At 34.0% G+C, this 27,222-nt stretch overlaps 2 protein-coding genes and 2 long non-coding RNA genes across 22 annotated transcripts in view; 1 reads left to right on the top strand and 3 right to left on the bottom strand.

Moving 5' to 3' along the window:
- The window catches only part of slc12a5a (solute carrier family 12 member 5a), a 2,560,186-nt gene that overhangs the window by 1,642,140 nt on the left and 890,824 nt on the right, over nucleotides 1–27,222 (top strand). The gene's annotated exons all lie outside the window — the stretch shown is intronic.
- Nucleotides 1–27,222, bottom strand: part of nav1b (neuron navigator 1b) — a 947,042-nt gene that overhangs the window by 788,392 nt on the left and 131,428 nt on the right. For 14 of the 19 annotated variants that reach the window (XM_087258108.1, XM_087258109.1, XM_087258110.1 and 11 more), the window contains one exon: nucleotides 3,637–3,775. In XM_087258108.1, the coding sequence (XP_087114234.1) occupies nucleotides 3,637–3,775 (139 nt within the window). Of the gene's footprint in view, nucleotides 1–3,636; nucleotides 3,776–14,439; nucleotides 14,611–27,222 lie in introns of those variants that run through there. The other 5 variants (XM_087258121.1, XM_087258119.1, XM_087258118.1 and 2 more) reach the window with 1 other exon arrangement.
- On the bottom strand, nucleotides 16,560–17,573 carry LOC147843691 (uncharacterized). Its single transcript, XR_015494379.1, has 3 exons — nucleotides 17,439–17,573; nucleotides 17,229–17,332; nucleotides 16,560–16,697 (listed from the first exon to the last, which is right to left on the bottom strand). It is a non-coding gene; the product is annotated as an uncharacterized LOC147843691 (long non-coding RNA).
- On the bottom strand, nucleotides 17,804–18,845 carry LOC147843690 (uncharacterized). Its single transcript, XR_015494392.1, has 4 exons — nucleotides 18,791–18,845; nucleotides 18,470–18,509; nucleotides 18,142–18,169; nucleotides 17,804–17,926 (listed from the first exon to the last, which is right to left on the bottom strand). It is a non-coding gene; the product is annotated as an uncharacterized LOC147843690 (long non-coding RNA).

Raw genomic sequence — 27,222 nt, 5'->3', positions numbered from 1 at the left:
TTGAGGGTAAAAATATCGCAATGAAAGCGCCAGAATTGACGATGCCAAGAATATGGCATTTCTCTTTTCACAGCGTCCCGGAGTAAAGAGCAGATGGTGCATTGAGACACATCTACAAAATTTCACATATCCATACAGTGATGATGTTACCATGGCAACACTGAAAGTCTATCAAGACCTATTGATGGCCTTTTTGCCCGTGTGAGCTTGAAAATTTGTCATTTGTTGCTTTTAATGAGGAAAAAACAAAGGTCTGGTTTGATTGGAAACTGACAAAAGTGCTTCATACAAGCAAACGACAAGCCCAATAGAAAACATCTGCTCTTAATTCATCCCAAACACATGCATTTGAGCCGGTTCACAAGCTATCCTGGCCTGAATAGGCACTGTAAGAAATGTAGGGTTTCACAAATTTAATTCATGTTGTCCTAACACAAGTTAATTAAATTCCTTTAACAAATTTAAGTTGATTGAACATAAAACTATTAAATTGTCCCTAAAATTATCTCAAGAATCGTGTCTCAAGAACATTATTTTAAGATACAATTCTTCCTATTAATAAACCAAAATCTTTGACTTTTGCCTTAATAAACTCTAATTTGCTGCTTATAGACAATTACAATAGAAGTTGGGTTTAGGCATTACATTAAGGATGTAGATAATTATGTAGAATATGAACTTTAAATAGCAAGGTCTTTAATAAACAGCCAATATCATAATAATAGGCAGGTAAAAACCCTAGTTAAAAGTGATTATTGGTACTTAAACTAAACGTTACCACATACTGTAGTTAATATTTTGTGGCTTAAACGATTAATCGCATCCGAAATAAGTTTGTATTTACATAATGTGTGTGTATTCACTTTGTATAAATATTGTGTGTTTGTGTATATGTATATATATATATATATATATATATATATATATATATATATATATATATATATATATATATATATATATATATATATATACATATATACATATATATATACATATATACATATATATATATATATATATATATATATATATATACATATATATATATATATATATATATATATATATATATATATATACACACACACACACACACACACACACACACACACACACACACACACACACACACACACACACACACACACAGTGCATATACAACAGTTCCGTCTGGTTCTTGAATCTGACTGACTGATAGCCATGCAATATTTGGCCAGTAACAGCACTCGTACTGCCTCTTCACCCTTCGTTCTTGTGTATTATTTCGCCCACATACAGCAACAAGCAGAGGACACTTTACAGTTTGACAAAAAGTGCTGCTGTTGGACAGCATAATGTACTTTTGTGGCTGTTTTAGTCGAAAATGTAGTTGTTTAGATTGCAACTACGCAGTTTATTTATATGTATAGTGCCTATTTTAAAATATTTATAATTTCTGAGAGACAGCGTGTCTGTGGTCAATAGCCTGTCTTTGAGCAAAGACGGTTGTCGATGTTCATCCACGAGATGAGACAGAGACAGAGACGCATAATAATAAGTCCTAAGAGAAAAACAGTAAAATTTCAAACTGCTGATTAAATCATTATTAAACAGTAAATGACTTTCAAAGTTGATCTCTCACTTTTGATGTAGTGCTGTATTTATACCATAGCAATATTGTGATCTTCCGAAATATGTATATATATATACACAAAAATATCTAAACCAAAATATTTACATATATTTATATATTTTTATAATTTGTATTGTATTGTATTTATAATATGTATTTGTATGCAATTACTCGCAATTAAGCTTTTCACAACATTATAATAATATAATAATCATAATAATATTTTTTTCTTATCACAATTATTATTATTACCATTATTAATATAATAATAATAATAATAATAATAATAATAATAATAATAATAATAATAATAATAAATTATTATTATTATTATTATTATTATTATTACTATTATTATTATTATTATTATTATCATCATTATTATTATTATTATTATTATTTGGGTTCCCCTATGACAAAATATTGATTTTAGGGCAAGAAAATACAAGTAAATAAAATGTAATTTTACATTTTGTCATTGCCATACTTTCCCAACTGTCGGAATATTTTAAGTATTAATATAAACAATGAATATTTTGAACTGCAAAGTTTTTTTTTTGTATTTTGTATTTGAATACAACTTTTCTGAATTGCCTTGCTTAAATATGCGTTTAAGGTTTTATCACTTGCATTAAAGTCTACCACAAAATCCTGAGCATTGGATGAAGTCATTTTCAAAATTCTTTTTTGACATATTAGGGTCAAAGGTTTAACACAAGAGTTTCTGGTTTCTTTTTAGTGCTCTATAATTCAAAATATACAGCAAAAGCAAGAAAAAAAACATTTACATTTGTTGGTTACAATGCTGTATATAAGAGGCAAGTTATGAGCAAATCCCTTTATGAAAACCTTCATAATATATCTATGAATAAAACGGTGAAGCTTGGTGCAAGTAAATAGTAATGAAATAGAGATTTATGGTTCAATACTGTAGAAATTTTTTTTTTTTAAATTATCTTTAAAATATAAATTATTGTCACTGAAATCTACAGACACAAATTGATAAAGTGCAAAACAACAAACACATAAAAGTATATTATGGATGTTTTCTTTACATTAAGCTAGAAAGAAAATCCTCATGAAGAGCTAAAAACGTGTAAGATAAATTAAATAAATATATATATCTTGCCTTTTAAGATGCTTTCATAACATTAATTTCATAAGCTGTAAATTTAGGACACAATTATAACTATAAAATCTATACAGCTCATCAATGAAAGAAACATTCAGGCTGTTTTTTTAACTACGAAAAACAGCTGACAACCAAACCGGAGACACAATAAATTGAAGACGACAGAAACACCAAACCACAGTCTGAAACCAGAGCCTGAAACTGTCAGACTATCTCGCTTTCTCTTGTAGTGACACTAAACAAACTCTCAGAGTTATTTTATGCCGGTGTTTACCAGAAAAACAATGTCAAAAACAGATGTGGAAGTCCATATGTGTCTTAGAATTTAAAAATATTTTTAGTTTTAATCAGCGGTTGCATGTTTCATTTTAAGACAAACAACTTCACCGGTAATTATCTCTTTATACTGTTAAAATATCTGTTATTTAAAAGCTGCGTGTTTCTTATGATTTATGCATGGTTTCTTTTTATGTATTTGTTTGTTGTGAATAAACGCCCTCTAGTGGCAAAACATTTAATGGAAATACAGTGCTTGGATTTGACTCTTATTTTAAATGATTTGATATATCAAATATTTTAAATAAACGATTTTAATAGATTTTTTTCTTATTTTATCTTATTTTACTTTTTTATTTTAAGTTTTTAATTTTTATTTTGTTCAATTAATTATATTTAATTTAATTACATTTTTATTACATTTTTTATATTTCATTTTATTTACAATTTTTATTTAACTTTAAATTTCATTAAATTCTATTTGATCAAATTTTTTTATATATATTTTAAATTAAATTCAATTAAAACTCTTATGTGGGAAGTGGCAGACGCACTTTTCTGCCCGTTTTGTGTCATGTTTATAAATGAGCCCCAGCTCAGTTCAGAGTCTTACCATGACGGAGGAGTTGCGTCTGGAGCCCACAGGTGTGGTGGGTAGAGAGTTAAGAGATGAGCTGGCATTCAGATCCTCCGAGCTCAGGTTATCAGATCCATCACTCAGACCACTGCTGATGGAGCTGCTCTCGTCCCAGCTGAACACAAACACACAGAAGACGACGATTAGAAGAAACCAGGAAAGCTCGAATGATGAAGAACGAAAAAGGTGAACACTACAGAATCACACCAGTGCATGTTTTACTGCATTCAGTGGGGTTATGAAGCTGTGAAATTCATTTAGTGTTAAGTTTATAAAGTCACACCTTCTTCTGAATTTTGAGTTTACAGTACTTCTCATGACTGATATTATAATATAAATTTTGGAGCAGATATCTTGTCAATCTTTACAGGACAAAAATGTGATATTAATTATTAAATATGCTATGTTCCTTTATGGGGTGAGGCAGTGGCGCAGAAGGTAGTGCTGTCGCCTCACAGCAAGAAGGTCGCTGGTTCGAACCTCAGCTCAGTTGGCGTTTCTGTGTGGAGTTTGCATGTTCTCCCTGCCTTCGCGTGGGTTTCCTCCGGGTGCTCCGGTTTCCCCCACAGTCCAAAGACATGCGGTACAGGTGAATTGGGTAGGCTAAATTGTCCATAGTGTATGAGTGTTAGTGTGTGTATGTTTCCCAGACATGGGTTGCAGCTGGAAGGGCATCCGCTGCGTAAAATCTTGCTGGATAAGTTGGCGGTTTATTCCGCTGTGTAATAATTGAATGAATGAATGTTCCTACATTGCATTCACTCAATCTTAATTTCACCCCAATATAGCATATCCCAGGAGAAGTAACTGAGATGTAGAAGAGCAAACTCATTTGTCAGTCCTTCATATGGAAACCTTTTCTGCTTTATTAGCTGACCCAGGAACAGACAGCAGGATCTCTACGGGACAGATGTCTTCACCATATGACCAGACACTCAGCTTACCACACAAGCTCAATCCCGTATCTACAGCACTTCCCAAAAAACATTACAGGGGATGCGGAAGAGCAATTCCATGCAAATATCAACCATGCCATGAAAAAAAATTAAGTTTTCATTAAAATAGCGAAACCCTCTCTAAGTTGTTTGTGTAGGCTTTTACAGTTTACAGTACAGTGGTCCCTCGCTTATAACAGGGTTCACATTTCGCAGCCTCACAGTTTTGCTGATTTTTTTTTAAGTGTGTGTGCAATTTGACATGCTTTTTTTTATAACGCACTGTGTTCTGCAGCCTGATTGGCTGTAGACTACTGTCTATCAATCTCCTCCATGTCTCCTGTACAGTACAGAATGTGTTCAGCTTGCCGAATTAATGTAAATGTTCGATTGGTAGCAGTGTGAGTTCCAACATGGATGCAAAAAGGGTTGTAACTGTCCGCAGCAAGACCATCGTAAAGGGGTCGCACATTGGATGTGCCGCACCATGCATTTTAGGGTGCTTTCACACCTACACTTTTGTTTCGGAACGTGTCTCGTTTGCCCAGTTAGCGCGGTTCGTTTGGAATATATGTGAACAGGGCAATCGCGCTCTGTTCCACGCCAAAGTAATCGCTCTGAGATCGCTTGAATGAGGTGGTCTCGGCTCGATTGAAACGAACCCTGGAGCGGTTTGATTGCAGTGAGAAAGTGATCCAATCCGAGCGCGGTTATATCACAGTGTTTTATGCATATGTAATAGGCTTACGGCTATATGAAGAGAGAATTATGAGTAGGGCGGGAAGTTTCGCGAGTCTCCGGATGCCCGCAAACGAGTGATGATCTCCCGGTAATCTCGCGTCTCCCTCCCGGTCCTCAAATAGGCATCGTCGTGCACCCTTCTCACCCCTCCCCACCGCGTCTCTCCTCAGACACGTCGCGCGCGCGCACCCTGTCAATCACCACCAAACCACCACCTCTCCTGACAGCTTAGCGGGACGCTGCAAAATAAACCCTGACACTCTGACCAATGTGAGGAGAGTTTACTCGCACGTGACTTGTGTTAGCTCTTTTGGTCCGATTAGAAACTTTGCAGCGTGAAAGTGAACCGCTCCAAGAGCAAAGAGCAACAATGTAACATTTGTAATTTCTGTTTCGGAACAACTGAATCGATTCACAGGTGTGAAAGCACCCTTAGAATTGTAAAAAAAAGGTCAGGGTAAACACACTGGTGCTGCAAGTCAGCGGCTGTCTGCGGTGCCCAGCCGCCGGTCAACCATTTCGTTTTACCTCTGTAAATGAATGAAATACAGTAGTAGAAATACTGGCAACCACAGCTGCTGTTTTTTAATCGCAAATTACACGGATTTATTTTTCACAGTGTAGTTTTGGACAATATAAACAGATGTTTCAATATAATGTGAACATATACTTTCTATTGGAATTTATGTTTTAGGCTTTTACTGCAAATGTCACATGCATAACTCTTCTCAGATGTAAAAGTGAATGATGGGTGGTGATTAAAGAGGGTTAAAATAGCATAGAGACTGTTTCTAAGGTCAGTGAGTTTATAAAGCACGAGTCCTGCAACTGTGGGTTTGTCCATCTGCTCTGAACGAGGGAAAGCCACACTGGATCATCAAGGATTCATCAGCAGTCCCGCATCACCAAGAGGAGATTCAAGCCTAAAAAGCGTACATGTGAACACAGATGCACTGCAAGCTCTGCATATTTCCAAGATCTGCTAATTCTATTACGTTCATGTTTTATGACCTGTCCTCTTCATAAGTCAATGCGTTTACTATTCATAACTACAAATTCAGCAAGTATTAATGCAAGTATTAATCCATCATCTCTCTCTCTGTCTGTTCATTTCTTTGTCTGTCCATCTGTATATCTGTCAATCTGTCCATCTGTTTGTCCGTCCGTCGGTCTGTCCATCTTTCTGTCTGTCTGTTTGTCCCTCCGTCTGGCCATCAGTCCATCTCTTCATTGGTCTGTCCATCTGTCTGTTTGATTGTCCGTCTGTCCATCCGTCTATCTGTCCATCTCTTCATCTATCTGTCTGTCCAACAGTTTGTCTGTCTGTGTCTCTGTCTGTCTGTCTGTCCATCTGTCAATTGGTCTGTCTCTCAGCCTGTCCATCTTTCTGTCTGTTTCCATCTGTCCATCCTTCTGTCTGTCCATCTCTTCATCTGTCTGTCTGTCCATTTGTCAGTCTCTCAGCCTGTCCATACGTCTGCCTGTCTGTGTTTCCATCTGTCCATCCGTCTGTCTGTCCATTTCTTCATGTCTGTCTATCAGTTTTTTTCTGTCTGTCCATCTGTTCGTCTGTCTGTCCTTCATTCTGTCTATCTGTCCATCAGTTTGTCAGTCTGTCCATCTGTCAATCAGCCTGTCCATCCGCCTGTCTGTCTGTGTTTCTATCTTTCCATCCGTCTATCTGTCTGTCCATATCTTCATCTATATGTCCATCTGTTTGTCTATCCATCCTTCTGTCTGTTCGTCTATCCATCTTATCATCTGTCTGTCTCTCTGTCTGTTCGTTTGTCCATCTGTTCCTCTGTCTATCCATCAGTTTGTCAGTCAGACCATCTGTCAGTCTGTCTGTTTCTCAGCCTGTCTATCTTTCTGTCTGTTTCCATCTGTCCATCCTTCTGTCTGTCCATCTCTTCATCTGTCTGTCTGTCCATTTGTCAGTCTCTCAGCCTGTCCATCCGTCTGTCTGTCCATTTCTTCATGTCTGTCTATCAGTTTTTTCTGTCTGTCCATCTGTTCGTCTGTCTGTCCTTCATTCTGTCTATCTGTCCATCAGTTTGTCAGTCTGTCCATCTGTCAATCAGCCTGTCCATCCGCCTGTCTGTCTGTGTTTCCATCTTTCCATCCGTCTGTCTGTCTGTCCATATCTTCATCTATATGTCCATCTGTTTATCTATCCATCCTTCTGTCTGTTCGTCTATCCATCTTATCATCCGTCTGTCTCTCTGTCTGTTCCTCTGTCCATCTGTTCCTCTGTCTGTCCATCAGTTTGTCAGTCAGACCATCTGTCAGTCTGTCTGTCTCTCAGCCTGTCCATCTTTCTGTCTGTCTGTCTGTCTTTCCATCTGTCCATCTTTTCATCTGTCTGTCTGTCTCTCTGTCTGTATGTTCATCTGTAAATCAGTTTGTCTGTCTGTCCATCTGTTATTATGTCTGTCTTTCAGCCTGTCCATCTTTCTGTCTGTCTGTCTGTCTGTGTTTCCATCTGTCCATCCACCTCTCTGTCCATCTGTTCATCTGTTTGTCTATCCATCCTTCTGTCTGTTCGTCTATCCATCTTATCATCTGTCTGTCTGTCTGTCTGTCTTTCCATCTGTCCATCTTTTCATCTGTCTGTCTGTCTCTCTGTCTGTATGTTCATCTGTAAATCAGTTTGTCTGTCTGTCCATCTGTTAATATGTCTGTCTCTCAGCCTGTCCATCTTTCTGTCTGTCTGTCTGTGTTTCCATCTGTCCATCCACCTCTCTGTCCATCTGTTTGTCTATCAGTTTGTCAGTCAGACCATCTGTCAGTCTGTCTGTCTCTCAGGCTGTCCATCTTTCTGTCTGTCTGTCTGTGTTTCCATCTGTCCATCCGCCTCTCTGTCCATCTCTTCATCTGTCAGTCTGCCTGTCTGTCTCTCTGTCTGTATGTTCATTTGTCCATCAGTTTGTCTGTCTGTCCATCTGTTAATATGTCTGTCTCATAGCCTGTCCATCTTTCTGTCTGTCTGTCCATCCATCTCTGCATCTGTCTCTCTATCAGTTTGTCCATCATTCTTTCTTTCTGTCCATTTCTGCATCTGTCTGTCCATCAGTTAGTCTGCCCATCAATCTGTCTGTCTTTCAGCCTGTCCATTTTTCTGTCTGTCTGCCTGTTTTCATCTTTCCACCAGTTTGTCTGTCAGTCCACCTGTCTATCTGTCCGTCCTTCTATCTGTCTGTTTGTCCATCTCTTCATCTGTCTGTCTGTCCATCTCTTCATCTGTCTGTCCATCTGTCAATCTATCTGTCTGTCAGCCTGTTAATCTTTCTGTCTGTCTGTCCATCTCTTCATCTGTGTGCCCATCTGTCTGTTCATCCATTATTCTTTCAGTTTAACTATCTGTCTGTCCGTTTGTCCGTCCATCATCTCATCGCCAGTCTGTCCATTTGTTCATCTATCTGTCCATCCATCTTTCTGGCTGCCTATCTGTCCAACTATCTGTCTCTTAGTCTGTTTGTCTTTCTGTCTGCCTGTCCGTCTTTCTGTCTCTTGATCTGTCTGTCTGTCTCTAGATTTGTCCATTTGACTGTACATCTATCCCACTGTCTGTACTTATGTCTGTCCATATGTCTGTCTTTCTGCCTGTCTATTTGTCCATCCATCGGTCTCCGTCTGTCGGCCTGTCTATCTGTCCATCTATATGTCTATTCATCTGTCTATTTGTCTGTCTCTTGGTCTATCTGTCTGTCCCCATCTCTCTCTGTCTGTCTCTATGTCCATCCGTCTATCTCCCTGTCCGTCTGTCTGCCATCATGCTTTTCTAAAGTACTTAGTGGTTTCCGACTCAGCAGAGTCTACGGAGATGGAAAAGGGAATTACGGGTGCCAAAGAATCAGTGGACAAAAATGGCTTGTTGATGTTCGGCAGAGCAGCTAAAGGAGCCAGCAATTTGTGCTAATTACAGGTTGTGCGGGCAGAAAGGGGAGAGAATGGACTTGCCTACATGTCTCTACGACTCCCGCAACGACATTTCTGAATGCTTTTCTTTTCCACATCAATTTCTGTTTCCACCCCTTTGAAAAGTAATGGTGGCACACTGGAGCCAAAAGCTGGTCCACGTCTGCGTCAGCTACTTTGAGCCTCATCTGAACAGGAACGGTGATTGCTGAGGTATTACATAACGTAAAGAGCAAAGAACAAGACTAACGTTTAGATTTTCTGAAGCAAATGAGAGTGGTTTCCATATGCAAAGCTCATTGGCTTAGTGCTAAAGCATACATGAGGAAGATGCTAAAGTGTTTATTACAGTTTTTCTCAGTCGCTTTGGTGCATTTCTCACTAAACTATTTACATTTGCACAACAGTTCATGCATTTCTCAAAACAATTAGTCATTTGTGCACATCCTAGTAGCAGTTTCTCATTCCTTTCAACAAATTGTGAATGCTTTTGGACAAGCATCAATTGCAGCATACAACTCGCTGCTATTTATAACATTATCATTTGCTTCTGTCATGTCAGTCAAAATGAACTAAACTTGTGAATGCTGAATAGTCATTCCATATAAAACTAACAGTCCTCATTTCATTACTTGAGTCATTACATACACAAGTGTTGAACTAGTCGTCAAAATCTGTCAAACTAATTTTACAAAACAAATTTAAATCATTATTTTCCTGAAAATGTCTTTAAAATTTAACAATTTGATGAATAATTTACAGACCTGTGTATGTTGTAGGCTCAGTTCCAATATGTACTGCAATATTGTGTACAGTTGTGCAAATCTTTACCTAAAGGGAGTTTATGTTTGTTGTAAATAAGGGGTGTGGTTATTCTTTTGCACAATGCTGTGAGTAAATTAAGATTGCAAAGAGCAAATGCAGTAAAAATGTGAAACATACATATTCAGTGTCTTGTACTCAGATAACTCACTCAATGCAGTGATGTCTCACTTTACTGTAGTTTTCAAAAGTCTGTGCGAATAGTCTTTAGTGCTGTCTTGAGCATTTTCAGGAAGTGTCACCAAAATCTGACTTTTTTTGCATTGAAAAAATGTACAGAGTAAACCGTCATAATGAAAACATGACAGCCATTTGAATATCTTGTTTATAAACAATGGTGTCAGGACTTTTCATTTTGACGATACTGACATTTTGATTGACATGAATACTTGCTTTTGAGGAATGAACTATCCATTTTGAGCATGTGACACGCTTTTGCAGGTTATCAGGTTTTGCAGTTTGTACTAATTGTTTTGAGACATGCATTAACTGTTGTGCAAATGTAAATAGTGTAGTGAAAAATGCACCAAAGCGACTGAGAAAAACTGTAAGACTGTAAAAGGGAGTTTTACAAAAAAGCTGCAACTGAATACAATATGAAAAAAATATACATATATAAAATGTTCAAATACTGCCTTGGCTACAGACTAGGGCTACACAATATATCATTTCAGCATTGATTTCGCAATGTGCAAATCTACAATAGTCACATAACAGTATCTGCAATGCTGAGTCGGAATTATAATTAACCAGTAGTGTAGTGTAGCACCCAAATTCATTGAGCAGTGAGGCCGGTGTCCCGCCGATGAAATAAAATCAATATGACAGTGAGAATGACGATATATATATATATATATATATATATATATATATATATATATATATATATATATATATATATATATATATATATATGTATATATATATGTATATATATATATATATATATGTATGTATATATATATATATATATATATATATATATATATATATATGTGTGTATATATATATATATATATATATGTATGTATGTATATAATGTATATATATACATATATATATATATATACATATATATATACATATATATATATATATATATATATATATATATATATATATATACATATATATATACATATATATATATACATATATATATATATATATATATATATATATATATATATATATATATATACATATATATATATATATATATATATGTATATATATATATATGTATGTATATATATATATATATATATATATATATATATATATATATATATATGTATATATATATATATATATATATATATATATGTATATATATATGTATATATATATATATATATGTATATATATACATTATATACATACATACATATATATACATATATATATATTATATTTCAAGCTCATTTGAAATATAAGCTTTAGCCTACTTTTTTCTTTTTTTTTGAAACAACCAATATGTACTTAAACATATTTGTTTGGTAAAAGAAAATCACGATTTGGGATTACAGTATAAATTCAGTATGGGGGTGTGAGGGAGGTTGGCAGAGTGGATGGCAACATCAACAGCCTGAGGTATTCAAGACATTTGTGCTGCCCATTGCATTACAAACCACAGGAGAGGGCAAATTCTCCAGCAGGATAGCCCTCCTTCTCATACTTCAGCCTTCACATCAAAATCCTGAAAGCAAATAAGGTCAAGGTGCTCCAGGATTGGCCAGCCCAGTCACCAGAAATGAACATTATTGAGCATATCTGGGGTAAGATGAAGGAGGAGGCATTGAAGATGATTTCAAAGGATCTTGATGAACTCTGGGAGTCCTGCAAGAACGCTTTCTTTGCCATTCCAGATGACATCAATAAGTGATTTGAGTCATTGCAGAGATGGATGCAGTCCTCCAAGCTCATGATGAAGTCAGACACAATATTGATTCTGTTTCCACTGCAGCATGACTTTATATTCTACACTGGACATTATTTCAGTTCAGTGACAAGACTTTTGTCTAAGCAAAGTCCGACATTACTGTCCTAATTAAATAATTAAAAATCAAGAAATGATCATATTTTATTTTGGTGAAATAAGCGTAATCTAGAGGCCTTTGCCTTTCATATAAGCCACTTCTGATACCAAATGATCCACTAGAAGAGTCAAGTTATTATTTGTTGTTCCTAAAACTTGAATGGGCGACAAGACTTTTTTTCAGGTAGTCTATATATATGAAACTCCGCTCAGTTTACCAGATATGACTAAGCAGAGATCACATGATGATGACAGAACCTTAAACCATTGTTTGCCCTGGCTGTAGCTCATATCGGCTGGTTGATTTGTATTCTGTGTGATTAAATAAAACCCTAATAATATGAGAAATGACTTTGGGCGGGAAGGTTTTGTTGGGCTTGATATATTGAGCAATTATGTTCCCCTCCCAAAATCAGTGCATACGAAAAGCATCTGGGGTTTGAGAACTCCCAGCGCTCAGCACTTATATCAGCTGTGACTGTATTTTGAGTTACACCCATATTAAAGAAAAAAAAATTAGGATTCGATCCATAATAATGACACAATGCGCAGGGGGAAAAACATCATGTTGAGTCTTGAGCCGTTTACCACATGACCAGTTCATTCGAGCATGGTTATTCTAACAGTAAACGCACTAATAAAATATCCTTCAGCTTCAAAAGAAAGAAAACTCTCTGCAGGCCTTTAAAAATCCTAATTAGCGGCTCAAGACTCAACTTTGACCTCTGTTAACGCGAACATGCACTTCGCATGTTGGTCTTTGAGTCTCTGGTTTGTCTTTTACTAATTGGAGCCGTCTGGTTTCTTCTTTAAAGACAATGTTAACGAGCATTTTCTCAGATTGCACACCACCTGTACGTACTTCAATAAGATTGATGATGCATATAGCGATCAGATAACGTTAAACTATTTTAGGTATAACTGAAAATACAGAGCTGAAACACACTAGGTATAAATTGAAATTAGAATTGCTACCTTGACAAATAGCTGAAATTTAATGAGGTGGAAATTCTAAAATGAAAACTGAAATTTTAGAGTTCCTCTGAATGCAGTTTATTTAAAGCATTTGCAATCAATCAGTTTCATAATAAAGGTGATCTTGACAATTACTAAACAGTTTTATGTTGCACAGGTTAATTATCAAATGTACACTGTATGAGTAAAAACTATTTTTCTTTTATGCCAGAAATCATTAGATTATTAATTAAAGATCAAGACATTTTTTACATTTCATACTGTAAATAGGCTACATAAAGTAGTTTTTTGTTTCATATTTCTAATTAGTAATGCATTGCTTAGTACTTAATTCAGACTTAAAATAAATATTTTCCATTATCTTTAGGTTGTTTAGGCTTTTGATTGCAGATTTTCAAATAGTTGTATCTCACCCAAACGTTTTTCTATCCTAAAATGAATAAGTCTAATCATTAAGCTTAAAGATAATCTAAAAAAAATTCTATTTAGAAAAATATACCCTAATACCCTTAGATAGATAGATAGATAGATAGATAGATAGATAGATAGATAGATAGATAGATAGATAGATAGATAGATCATAAATCTAAACTTGAAAAATAAAAGGCACAAAAATATGTCTAAAGCTAAACTAGTATTAACCAGGTCTTACTGGAAAAAGAGACAGTACTGTCTCAGTGTGATCTCCTGGTGAAATAAATGAAATAATAATAAAAATACTTCAAATATAACCACAGATAAAAAAAAAAAAAAAACTACATTTCTAAAACAAAGCTAATTCCAAACTATATATGAATAGCTTGGATAAAATTCATCTATATATATATATATATATATATATATATATATATATATATATATATATATATATATATATATATATATATATATCGTATTTGTATTATTAACTATATTTTAAAAATATTACAAATTTAATTGGCATTAAATGTTATACTAATTTTATTAAATAATTTTTGAAAAATTAGAACATTCAATCAAATAGTCCATACTGTAGCAACTTTTCTAAACTTAAACTAAAACTATAATTTACTAAAAAGATTACATAATAAGCATTACGAATAATATAACGCATACTAAAAACAAGTGCAGTTTAGCCAGAAACCCTCAGACAAAGCATGTCATTATTCTCATTCACATAAAGCTCTGACTGATTAGAGGGAATCTCTTCTATACTCTTATGACTGGATTTTGGGGTCATTATTACTACAAATTATACAGAACAGCATCCAATTCGATGATCCCTAAAACAAAAAGAGACTAGTAAAACAAAACACACTTCTGTCAAGCGATTACTCCTTTCACAATCGCCAAAAACCCTCCTTTACTCACTTTGAAAAGATCATCTTCCTGCTCAGACGCGCTGATTCTGTCATGGCGCGAATATCTCTGCGCGCAAATCTTTCACTCATCGTCGATCTCTGAGTCACGCCAAATCACGCACCGTCATGCTGTCTTTATCCGCGCTTAATCCGGTTCATGTTCATTCAAAAAACTGTAACTGAGAGAGCTTGAGTCCCAGCACCGGCAACACCCGCGTCGGTCACTCCCACCTCCCGGACAGACTATAATCACATCCAGATGGAGAAACACCGGACACCGACATAATGTAGGCTAAGCTTTACTGACCTGACTGAGCAACACGTAGACAACAACCTTTTTCAGTGTTTCCTGTTATAATTTTGAGTATAGTCATATTTATTACCGTTTGGCTGGAATTAAAACTAATTTAATACTCAAAAACGGCTAATGTCAATAATCTTTATTTTTATTTATTTTTTTAAATGCCTACAGAAAAAAACACTGTTGTCCATTGACTTACCTATTAACCTAGTTAAGCCTTTATTAAAAAAGCCTTTACACTGAATACTAGTATCTAGCAAAATGATAACTAGAAAAACATTAGGCATATGTATACTGTAGAAACGAAATAAGTTATTAATTATTAAAATTATTACTATGTTTAAAAAGGTGTTTAAAATAGTTTTCTCCATTAAATAGCACTAAATAGTTTCCTGTTATAGTTTTGCTACTGAAAGTCATTTTTATCTCAGTTTGGCTGGAATAAAGAAAAAAAAGTAATGTTTTTTTTTTTTAAAAAAAGCTATAAGGTCAATGTTTATATATATATATAAATATATATATATATATATATATATATATATATATATATATATATATATATATATATATATATATATATACACACACACACACACACACACTAACACACACACACTAATAAAAGTAATTAGCCTAATTAACCTAGTTAAGCCCAATGTTGGGGAGAGTTATTTTTTAAATGCATTACAATATTGAGCTAAATAAGTAACTAGTGTTGTTACTTAGTTACCTTTTATAGCAAGTAATGTGTTATGTTACATTTGAGTTACTTTCGTGTTACTTTTTATTACCTGGCTGAGTCTTGATCTCTTTCAGAACTTCTTTTTTTCTTCTTTCTTTTTTATTTGAGGAGCACTGCAATTTACAATGCACTGGAAAACCTACACTTTCATTTACCCTTAAAACAAACCAAAAAATATTTTAGGATGTTATCTGACAACTGATCACAGAGCTCTACATGCCGTACACTGTAAAAAATTTGACCTTAAATTCACAGTAAATTACTGGCTAATAATTGCATTACTTTCACAGTAAATTACTGTATGTAAATTCACAGTAAATTATTGTGAGGTAGTTCACAGTAATTTACTGTGGTTTTGTCACATTAAATTATTGTGAAATTACAACCATATATTGTAACTTTACAGTAGATAATAAAATCCGTTACTGTAATTTCACAGTATTATCTTGTAGAATTAACTATATTTTACTGTGACTTTGCAAAACAATTACTGTGATTTAGCAGTAGGTGGCAGTTTAAATACCTGATTTAACTGTAAAGCTACAGTTATATCCCGGATTACTGTAATTTAACAGTTTGGTGCTGTAAAATTTCAAAGCAATTTTAGGTCACACAAAAATGAAAATTCTATCTTGATTTACTCACCCTCAGGTTGTTCCAGATCTGTTAAAAATGATTTTTTTTTTTGTTAAACACAGGAATAAAAATATCAAATATTCCTCTTTGTGTCCAAACAACCTGAGGATGCGTAAATGACAACAGAATCTTCATTTTTGGGTGATCTGAGAAGACTCTATAATCAAAATAAAAACAAACACACATACATTTTACAGATTTATTTAACAGCTTAATGACATCCGTGTAAACATTTCAGAAAACTTTCAAAAGGTGAAGGTGAAGCCTCAAAAAATACTATAAGAAAATATTCATAAAAAAATCTGACATCATATGTAGCATACATATAAAAAGCAGTGCTTCAGAGTGCGCTCTCTCTCTCTCTCATTATATATATATATATATATATATATATATATATATATATATATATATATATATATATATATATACATGAGAGAGAGAGACAAAACTTCTTGCTAAATTAGGCAGTCGTCTATTTAAGGTCAATCATTTTCCTGATAATTTTACACACTTGCTGGTTGATGTGTCTTCTCTGCTTCTTTGACTTCGTCTGTCTTCCATCTCCAAACTGGTGCCCAAAAAGCACCTATAAGCAAAAGGGCAGACAAACAGTTAGCTTCATACAACACTACTGGGACACTACTGCTGCACTACAGAGCAAAATTACTGTTAGCTCAGTTTGAACATGCCGACAATACTGTAGCTCAGTCAAACTGCAATTATTTAAACAAAAACATCTGAAAAACATTTCCATCACAAACACACAATCAAGAACAGACAAATAGTGGTTTTAATGACCTAGGCAGAGCATTTTAAAACAGTTGATTTGATTTACACCTTCTGTTTACAGACTATAATCTAATGCTGGGTTCACACTTATTGCAAAGTGAACACGTGCATCACAGCATTTGCTCTTGAATACTAGCAGGATGTTTCTTGCATCAAGCTAATTTTTCATGATTTAAATATTAGGAAAATTTTGCAAAAAAACTTTGGAATTTTTTGCAAATATTCCAAATATTTTTCAACGTTTTTTGAGTTTCACTTAATTTGTGCTGCCCAGTAAAAATTTTCCACTATTTATGCATTTGCAATGACTTGCATGTAATCCACTCACCTGAATAGGTAACTTCACATATGGTATAAGAGCCCCATCCTTTTAAAGACAGCTTCCCCTCTGGTCTCCAGCACAGACAAACAAATTGTGTCTGCAACACGGCCCTTTATAACAAGGGGACAAGGGGAGTCATGACTTGTGCTCCTATACATTCCTTGTTTAACCCCCCCAAAACAAGCCCTCAGTTACAATATTTATTGTAGACATTACCTTAAATTCCAGAGTGCAAAAGGCATCTTCAGCATACTTCAGTTTCAGACAGGATCCAAAGTCAGTTGTGAAATCCAGGTGAGGTCCCATGACCACTCGACCCTCCAAGGAATAAGACTAAAAGGGGGAAAGAAGGACTAAATTAGAGATGTTTGTGAATAATTAAATTTGTTTGTAGAAACTAAGTTGACATTCCATGCTCTGCCTATTAAAAACCAAGCAAACAAACACACATGCCCAGTAAAATTGCTAATAAAAATAAAAACTATAGTTTAAAAAAATCTTTGTCTAATATTTACTACGACTGGAGGTACTGCTGGAACTTCTGGAAGAAGAAAAAGAGTTTGTACAAGAAACTGCTCACAACAAATCTGTGAAAAACCTGACATTTAAAAATCTAATAAAAATGAGGAAGGCATCAACATTACCTTTAATAATCAAGCGAGGGTTGTTTGGTAGCATCAGTGTTTCAACATCAATGGCTGTGGCTGCAAAAAAATATGAATATAATAAGAGTAGAATAAGACTCAACCTAACACACGCACACACATACTCTCTCTCTCTCTCTCTCTCTCTCTCTCTCTCTCTCTATATATATATATATATATATATATATATATATATATATATATATATATATATATAGGTTTAGATTGTGATAATGAATTTAGGTTATATTTGTGTGCTCAGAATTTACACTCACCTCACACTTCAGCTATTATGAGGTACACCTGAACACCAAAAAATAAAATCTACAGTTAGTGACAATATACAATTAGTTCTCATTAGTAAATGTTAGCACTGCATTAACACCAGTGAGAAATATACAATATGTACTATGTTAGTGTTAGTTTAAAAGAATACAACTGAATTGTATTATAAGCCTCATTTAATAAAACAGTTAAGACTTGTTTCATAATGAGTTTAGTTTATTTAACTAACTTAACGTTAACGTTACAGTGAACAAAATTAACGTACATGATGGTGACTGACTAACCGTAACGTTAACTTAAGTGAAGGCCAGAGCTTACCTTAACGTTATAGTCATGTCACCTTTACTTCAGTCTTGTACTGAAACAGAAAATGCAGTTAATGCAAGAAGTTAATTAAAGAAAATTCCCTTTCTTTTTTCAGGAACTAACGTTAACGTTATGCTAATACCTCAGAAAACACTAACGTTACAATCACCATCTGGCGTCGTTAATTTCTTGTTTTAAAAAAAGGCGCGCTTAAACCCTGTACGTGCGAGTACAACTAAAGTACTCGGTAAATTCCTGTTAAATGACATGCACCATACAGAAATACACATACAACAATCATTTAACGGACAAAAGTCATATTTTAACACTCACCGAGGATGAATCCGTTGGGTGAAGAGACGACGCGTTGTCTGTGGTGATGGCGCTTGTTTGCGGTCGAGTCGAGTCAGTTCTGTTAAATGAATCGGCTCCTTTAAGTGAACAGTAAAGAGTCGAACTCGGCTCCTTTAAGTGAACAGTAAAGAGTCGAATTCGCCTGAAAACGATTCCGTTTTGTATAACATTGTAAGACACAAACATATAATCCATTAATATTTCATCATATTGCTTGGTTCGTGTACTGCTTGTACACGAATTGCTTGTTGATGACTATGAGCTCATGAACACGTCTGATAAAATATCTGAATCTGATTCAATGTCACACGAGTCCTGAACCGAAGCAGTGCAAAAGTAATATATTGATAAAAATTTAAAGTTAATTATTTTCTTCGCCATTCAAAATATTACATATCTCTGACTTTAACAATAAGAATAAAGTTCGTTTGGAGGGTATTGAGAATTATTATTTTTTCCTCCCAGGATTTATTTCGCACCAAGCTGCATCAAGCTGTAATGGTGGATGAGAAGGCACATAATATTATAAATATTGCTTGTAATATGTAATGAAATAAAGTTTTAACACTTTTTCATGCGAGAATGTAGTTCTTCAAAACTCAAATCTGTGGACTGTTAGTAAATATTGTGTGTAATTTTAAGTGTGTTTTGCCGGTAGCGGAGATCTATGACCTCCAGGCGGTAACGGCGCTCATTACTCATGTATCCGCCGAGAGGCGCCTGTCTTCAGGCTAGACATTGGGACAATTGCCCCGTCTTCGATGGCTCTATATGCGTCCGAAAATGAAGTTTTTCATGCTAGAATGTAGTTGTTTAAAACTCTAATCTGTGGTTTATTTATATAGATTAAAAAAATAATAATATATATATATATATATATATATTTAACTCTGAGATTAGTGACCTCCAGGTGATGACAGGTGCCCAATACTCATGAAACCGTCTAAAGCAGACATTTACCCTGACATTGAAATAATTGTTGGCTGTTTAACAGTCTTTGTTTTCATTAATTAATTAGTTTATTATGTTATTAATTCCAGTTTATTATGTTTTGGCTAAGCAGTTGTTCATTAAATATTATTTCCTATATGTTAACTGTATAAAATTAAATAAAGGTGCAGTACAACCAAAAGGATGTTGGTAACCAAATCGTTTTGGGGGCTATAACATTCTGTTATTATCTGTTAAAAGTTCATTTGTATTAATTTCTATGTTGAGTTAAAAAAAGGTTTGAATTTCTATAACTAACGTGCAAAAGATATAGCCCTTTTCACAGTAATTTGCTGTAATCATGCTACCTGCCGTAATTTCACAATAAAATTATGAATACAACATATTACTGTGAATTTTTCAGTTAAATACTGTGATGGGATACTAATGTAATTTACTGTGAAAAATTACAGTAACTTGTTGTGAAAACCTGGAAATTTTTTACAGTGTATATACAGATTATTGAAAGTTTAAAGCAATGTGTTTGCTAATTTTGTACTATTTGTCTTAAGTAAAATCACTGTCCATTGAGACTATATAATCCCCTTTTTCTTTTTCTTCGATGCGTTCAAAATAATAAACACAATCCCTCATCGACTGCATGATTCATTGTGACTATTTTAATTTTATTTCAGCAACTTATTTTTTAAAAGCTCATTAATTAAACTAAAAAGTAATTCAAGTTACATTCAGAAAAAAGTCTTTCAAATAATATTACTTACTTATCTTTTAATGTAATGCGTTACTTGTTACTTTAAAAAAAAATCATAATTGTTACTTGTAATGCGTTACCCCCACATTACAAGTAAAAAGATATGTAATACTTAAAAAATAATAAATAAATAAATAAATAAATAAATAAAATAATAAATAAATAAATAAATAAATAAATAAATAAATAAATAAATAAATAAATAAATAAATAAATCTTCTAAGGTCAATATTATTAGCCTCTTAAGAATTTTATTAATTTTTTCAATCAGCTACAGAACAAACTACTGACTTGTATTGACTTTCCTACTGTAAATAACCTAATGGGGTATGTGCACAAAGGCTTTTACTTTTCAGTAACCCATCTCAAGCGCTTCCAGTGAACTGTCATGACGTTTCAAATTCGACACATTTAAGATTTATTTTCTTTTAAAATTCATGATCAGATTCTCAAGAAGAACCACTGTGATGATGGACTTTGGCTGAGTGAGTTTAGAATGAGCAAACCAACATTTCAGTTGTATTACAATGTGCTCGAAAAACTGGTCTATCCATGAATGGTCACGTCATGCTTATTTTTATTATTGAATGATCTTTTTTGATGCATATGCTGGAATCTAATCACAGCAAGAATGTCGCTGTTTGGAGCCCCGTCTGGGTCAGTTGCCGTTTCTGTGTGAAGTTTGCATGTTCTTCTCGTGTTTGCGTGGGTTTCCTCCGGGTGCTCCCACAAGTCCAAAGACATGCAGTATAGCGGAATTGGATAAGCTAAATTGTTTGTAGTGTATGCTTGTTAATGAGTGTGTATGGATGTTTCCCAGTGATGGGTTGCAACTGGAAGGGCATCTGCTGCGTAAAACATATGCTAAATAAGTTGTCGGTTCATTCCGCTGTGGTGATCCCAGATCAATAAAGGGACTAAGCCGAAAAGAAAATGAATGAATAGTGGAATTTATTCAGTAAATGTGTTTTAGCATTGTAGTTTATGCACATTTTTTTCCCAAAAATGTTATCATATATGTGCATAAGCTTTTTATGTGCATTTCTTGGCCTTTCCAGTAAGCATTTCTATTTGTAAAATTCCCTAACACACATAAAAAAAAAAATAGGTGGATGGAAACATTGACCTCAAACTTTCAAACAGTAGCCCGCACCCTATAGTGCCCTTTAAAAGCAAAAACAAAACTTTATAATGCAGTAAATATACAGTACAAGCTTTATAGAAAGTGTCCATAGATTTATAACGCCCTACAGTGTATCTGCTGAGATAAACTTCTGGCCGTGTGTCTCCAGCAACACACAAACGTCCCACGACACATTGCTTGATGGCTTTTCCACACCAGCAAAAAACTCACAGCAAATCCACACTGAGGACCGGCACACATTAATCTCTGTTTGGCTTTGATGTGGAGAGCGTCTGCTTCATTCACGCCAGGGGAAACACTCGATAGTAACCATATGAGCAGTGGACGGACAGCGAAGCGCAGGAATATATTAGCTGTGAGTAGTTACTGAGTGAAGCGCAGCTTGAAACTCTTTCTGTCCATCTCGCTTCTTTCATGTGGCTCCAGTGGTGCCGAAGCATGTCTACACACACACACAAACACACCACACACACATACTTATACCAAACACACTGTGTGTGGCCCAAAACACTGATAATCATAACATGTACACTGTGTGTGTATCCACAAATGGAAAACGGATGCATCGTTCTGAATTCTACATACACTAAAATATTTTGCTGCCTATTTTTTTGTTGAATCAAGTGAACTTTCTAGTCATCCTAACTTAAATCAGTCAAACTTAAAAATAAGATTTTTGTTGTATTATTTTATACGGTGAACAGATAAAATGTTTAAATTTATTTAAAGCTTGACTCTTCTATAGTTATATTGTGTACTAAGACTGATGGAAAAATAAAAGTTGCTAATTTTAAGCCAATATGACTAGGAACTTTAGTCTTATCAGGGCGTAATAATCAAAACACTTTGCTGTTCTAACATGACTGCAGAAGGAGCAACGATATGCAGTGATGTTACCTACTGTAGGTAGCTAGCTGGGGACCATTTTCGGGAGCTATTAATAGCATGTTTTCATTTTTTCAAAACACGATGTAACTACAGAATGGTCAAGCTTTAAATTGGTACTTTTGAGTGAGATGCTAATGGTCCAATCCGAATCAATGATCTATGCTAAGCTAATCTAAAAGTTAAAGCTACAATAAAAGCTAGTCAGACCTTCAAATGAATCGATTAAAAATGGTAAATCTTTCTTTGAATGTGAATGTTCCTTTAAGTAGAGCTGGCGAGGCAGTGGCGCAGTAGGTAGTGCTGTCGCCTCACAGCAAGAAGGTCGCTGGGTTTCTGGTTCGAACCTCGGCTCAGTTGGCATTTCTGTGTGTTGCATGTTCTCCCTGCCTTCGCGTGGGTTTCCTCCGGGTGCTCCGGTTTTCCCCACAGTCCAAAGACATGCGGTACAGGTGAATTGGGTAGACTAAATTGTCCGTAGTGTATGAGTGTGTGTAAATGTGTGTGTGGATGATTCCTAGAGATGGGTTGCGGCTGGAAAGGCATCCGCTGCGTAAAAACTTGCTGGATAGGTTGGCGGTTCATTCCGCTGTGGCGACCCTGGATTAATAAAGGGACTAAGCCGACAAGAAAATGAATGAATTTGAAGTAGAGCAGTAAGATCTGAAAGCACATTTCTTCCAAAAGCAGGAGATAAACTAAATATAATAGCGCTTTAAGTTTAAGAAAGGTGCATAACAAAAAAAGTATTATTAGTATTATTACCATTATTATTATTATTATTATTATTATTATTATTATTATTATTATTATTATTATGCATTTAAAGTTTAAAGACCATTTAGATTTACTCATTTAGCAGATGCTTTTATCCAATGCAAATAACAAGCGATGATAAAAGACCTTCTAATTATCAGGGAGTAGCAGCATATAAATGCTCTGATTAGTGTAAGATACAAAACGAAATACAAGTCTAATTTTGTTGTTGTTGATAAGAAAGTGTCTGGTGCACACAGAGATAAAAGAGTATGTCCAGGAGAGCACTATAAAACATTTTGAGCTTGTTCAAAAAAAAAATAACAACAAAAAAAAACTTAATTCTAAATTCTTTTTGTTTTTTCTTCTTTACTTAACTTTTGTAAAATAAATAAATAAATAAATAAATAAATAAATAAATAAAGTAGTTCTGCGTACTTTAAAAAAGGTGTCAGTGATACAGTGAAAAATTGTAGCTGAGTCAACAACAAGTTTGACACCCAGTGGTTGAACTAAGTATTGCATTCCTGGATAAAAACAAACGCAAGCACAGGTTTCCAGATTGAGGACCAAAAGAAGCAGGTCTAATGATCGAGCCTAAAGGCTCATTTAGGTTTTTGTTCTAACCAACACCTCGAATGTAACAGCTACTATTTCTCACAGCTGAACAACAGAAATCTGACAATGATCACCTCAGCAACAACTCATGTGCTTTACTCCGTGTTAAATGCTAACAATGTAAGTTTGAATGCCATTTTACATGACATTTATTAACATACTACTGAAAGCAGCAGCAGATAGTTCACATCAGATCTGAAAAATAAAATAAACCTTTTAAAATTGAACTGTGAAATAATGCAAACCAACACATATCAGTGATTCAGCATCTACATTTAATAATGTTAAAGAGGTTTCATGTGTATTAGTTAGACTAAAAACGTTACCATTTGGTGAATGAGAGCATATTCTGTGCTTCTGAATGGTTGTGTTTAAATTTCTGTCGTGTTTCGTCTGGTGCAAACAGCCACATTGCTCATCACATCTCGTCACGAAACGTGTTGTTAGGGCACGGGGTCACAATGTAACCTGCTCACCTAATGTTTACGCTGGTAATATTTAGATTATTTGCTAATTAATAACCTCATGTGGAACTCTGAATCTGCATCTCATTTTGGAGTCTGCTACTGTCCACCGGAGGTCGCATTACGTTCACGGACAAATGTTTTGAGAGCCTTTCGAATGAATGAAATACACTGTTTTCCAGCAAGACACCAATGGGTGCTTAAAAATAATTGGCTAAAATGGCATTGGGTAGATAAAAAGAACCAAAACAAAGACGGACGATCTTGCACGCAAAACATTTTCAAAGCAGAATATTTGACTTCAGAATTGTTTTTCAGATAAATAAGAATGTTCATTTGGCATGTTTCTTAAATATCTGCAAACATATTATGGTGTTTTTTTTGCTTTAGAAGAGTCATAAACTTACATGCAGCATATCTAACATAGTTAGTTTTCAGGAGTTTTCAACTGTTCTACAACAACATGTTTCTAGGTTGTGTCAATTGAAAACAAATCGCCTGTTTAACTTGAATTTCTTAAGTTGAGTGAAAAAAAAAAGAAAATTAGTACTATGTTTTTGTTGTTGAACTGACTAGATTTGTCAATCTAGAAACTGCCAAACAGACAAAAAACGAAAAGAGTGATTTAACCCCAACAAAACCCCACTTTTTCTTAAAGGGACATTTAAAAAATGTTTAATTCTCCATAAGTATAGCAATGCAAAATTGTCAGTCTGCTTCAGTATAAAATACATCATGCACTGTGAAAATATTATTTACAAAGTCGACAACACATATTTTTATAATTAATTTTCCTTTAATTTCCGGCTTAGTCCCTTTATTCATCAGGGGTCGCCACAGCGGATTGAACTGCCAACTTCATCCAACATATGTTTTTAAATAGCGGATGCGCTTCCAGCTGCAACCCAGTACTGGGAAACATCCATACACACATTCACACACACATCCACTACAGCCAATTTAGTTTATTCAATTCAGCTATAGCGCATGTGTTTGGACTGTGGGGGAAACCGAAGCACCTAGAGGAAATCCACCACGCCCACATGGGGAGAACATGCAAACTCCACCCAGAAATGCCAACTGGCTTAGCCAGGACTCGAACCAGCGACCTTTGTGCAGTAAGGCGTTGGTGCTAACCCCTGAACTACCTATTTTATGTTTCAGAATAGTATTTTATGTTTCAGTTAATCTGGTTTCAACGGCATCATACAAAGTTTAACTGAATATTTTTAGTCAATTTGACTGAAGTAAGTTGAGATGACTAGAAAAGTTCATTTGATTCAACTAAAAAATGTAAAGCAGCAATAATCTTTTTTACAGTGTGTTGTGAAAGCAAAATGGGTTACAAATGCAAACAAAACGCACAGGATTAAAACAATTTGCATACACATTTTATCAATGTCAGCTATTTAACTATATGATAAACACATGGATGTCTGTCATAGTATTTTTCTCTCGTAAGACTCTGCTCAACCAGCCATAAAGCAAACTGAATGCAGTCTCAAACAAGCTGCTAAAAACAAGCTCCTAAAAACACAATAATAGGATTTAAAGCAATGCAGCGCACGAATCACACATCATTCATTTTTATATCCTTGTGTCAGAAATACATCTCAGCGACAATTATTGACTGACTTCAAGAAACTATCAATCAAATGACCTAAGCCTCAATAAAAGGCTTTTGCACGAACAAATACAGTGGAAAATGTAGCTTTTACACACAACAAAGCGCTTTGGAGAGTATTTCACACGCAGCATCTGTTCGATCGAGTTGTATGATTGTGAGTTATGATCACAGAGCTGGAAACAAAATTATGTGATTCTCTCAAACCACAATACAGCAGCTCAACCCTGAAAACATTAATAAAAGCCAAACTCTTGGAAAACAACATGTGCATCTTTCACAGCTCAAGACATTTCTAAGTTATAAATCATTAAAGTATCAACTTTATCTCAGATCATACTTTTAGAATGCTTTTGGTAATAAAATACCTACATGTGAGTCAATAGACAAATGCGTAGAGAAAATAGAGTAAAGCTGGAATAAAGAAAATAAAGAAACTAAAAAAAAAGACAGACTAAATGTTAACATAATTATAATAAAAACACAAAAACCATACACTTAATATTACTTGTTATTAATATTATATCATAAATTTTATTATATTATTTTTGTTGTTATTATTATTCTTCTTCTTATTATTACTATGATTAATTAATATTATCATTTTAATTATTTTTAATTAATTTTTTATGATATTATTACTATTATTAATCATTATTATTCTTATATTAAATATTATTGATTATTTATTTTATATATTTTATTACTATTTTAATTATCATTATTATTATGTATTATTATTGTTATTATTATTATTATATAATATTATTATATCAATTATTCTTATACTATAATTACTATTATTATTCATTATTATTATTATATTAATTATTATTATTGATTATTCATTTTATATGTTTATTATTATTATTATTATTATTATTATTAATCATTATTATTATTGATTATTTATTTTATATATTTATTATTATTTTTATTATTTTGATTATTATTCATAATATTATTTGTTGTTATATCAATTATTATTATTATTGTTATTATTATACATTATTATTATTATATCAATTATTCTTATATTATTATTACTGTTATTAATCATTATTATTCCTCTTTCAATTATTATTCATAATAATTATTTATTTTTTATCTATTAATTATTTCTATCATTATTATTATTATTATATACTTTTTGTTATTAAAAAAAAGAAATTCTAAAAAATAATCTCAAATGAAAATAAAATATGGAGACGCGGTGGC

This window comes from Danio rerio, chromosome 6, assembly GCF_052040795.2.
Source record: "Danio rerio strain M-AB ecotype USA chromosome 6, GRCz13ab, whole genome shotgun sequence".
NCBI lineage: Eukaryota > Metazoa > Chordata > Actinopteri > Cypriniformes > Danionidae > Danio > Danio rerio.
This window is presented reverse-complemented; position numbering and strand designations above follow the sequence as displayed.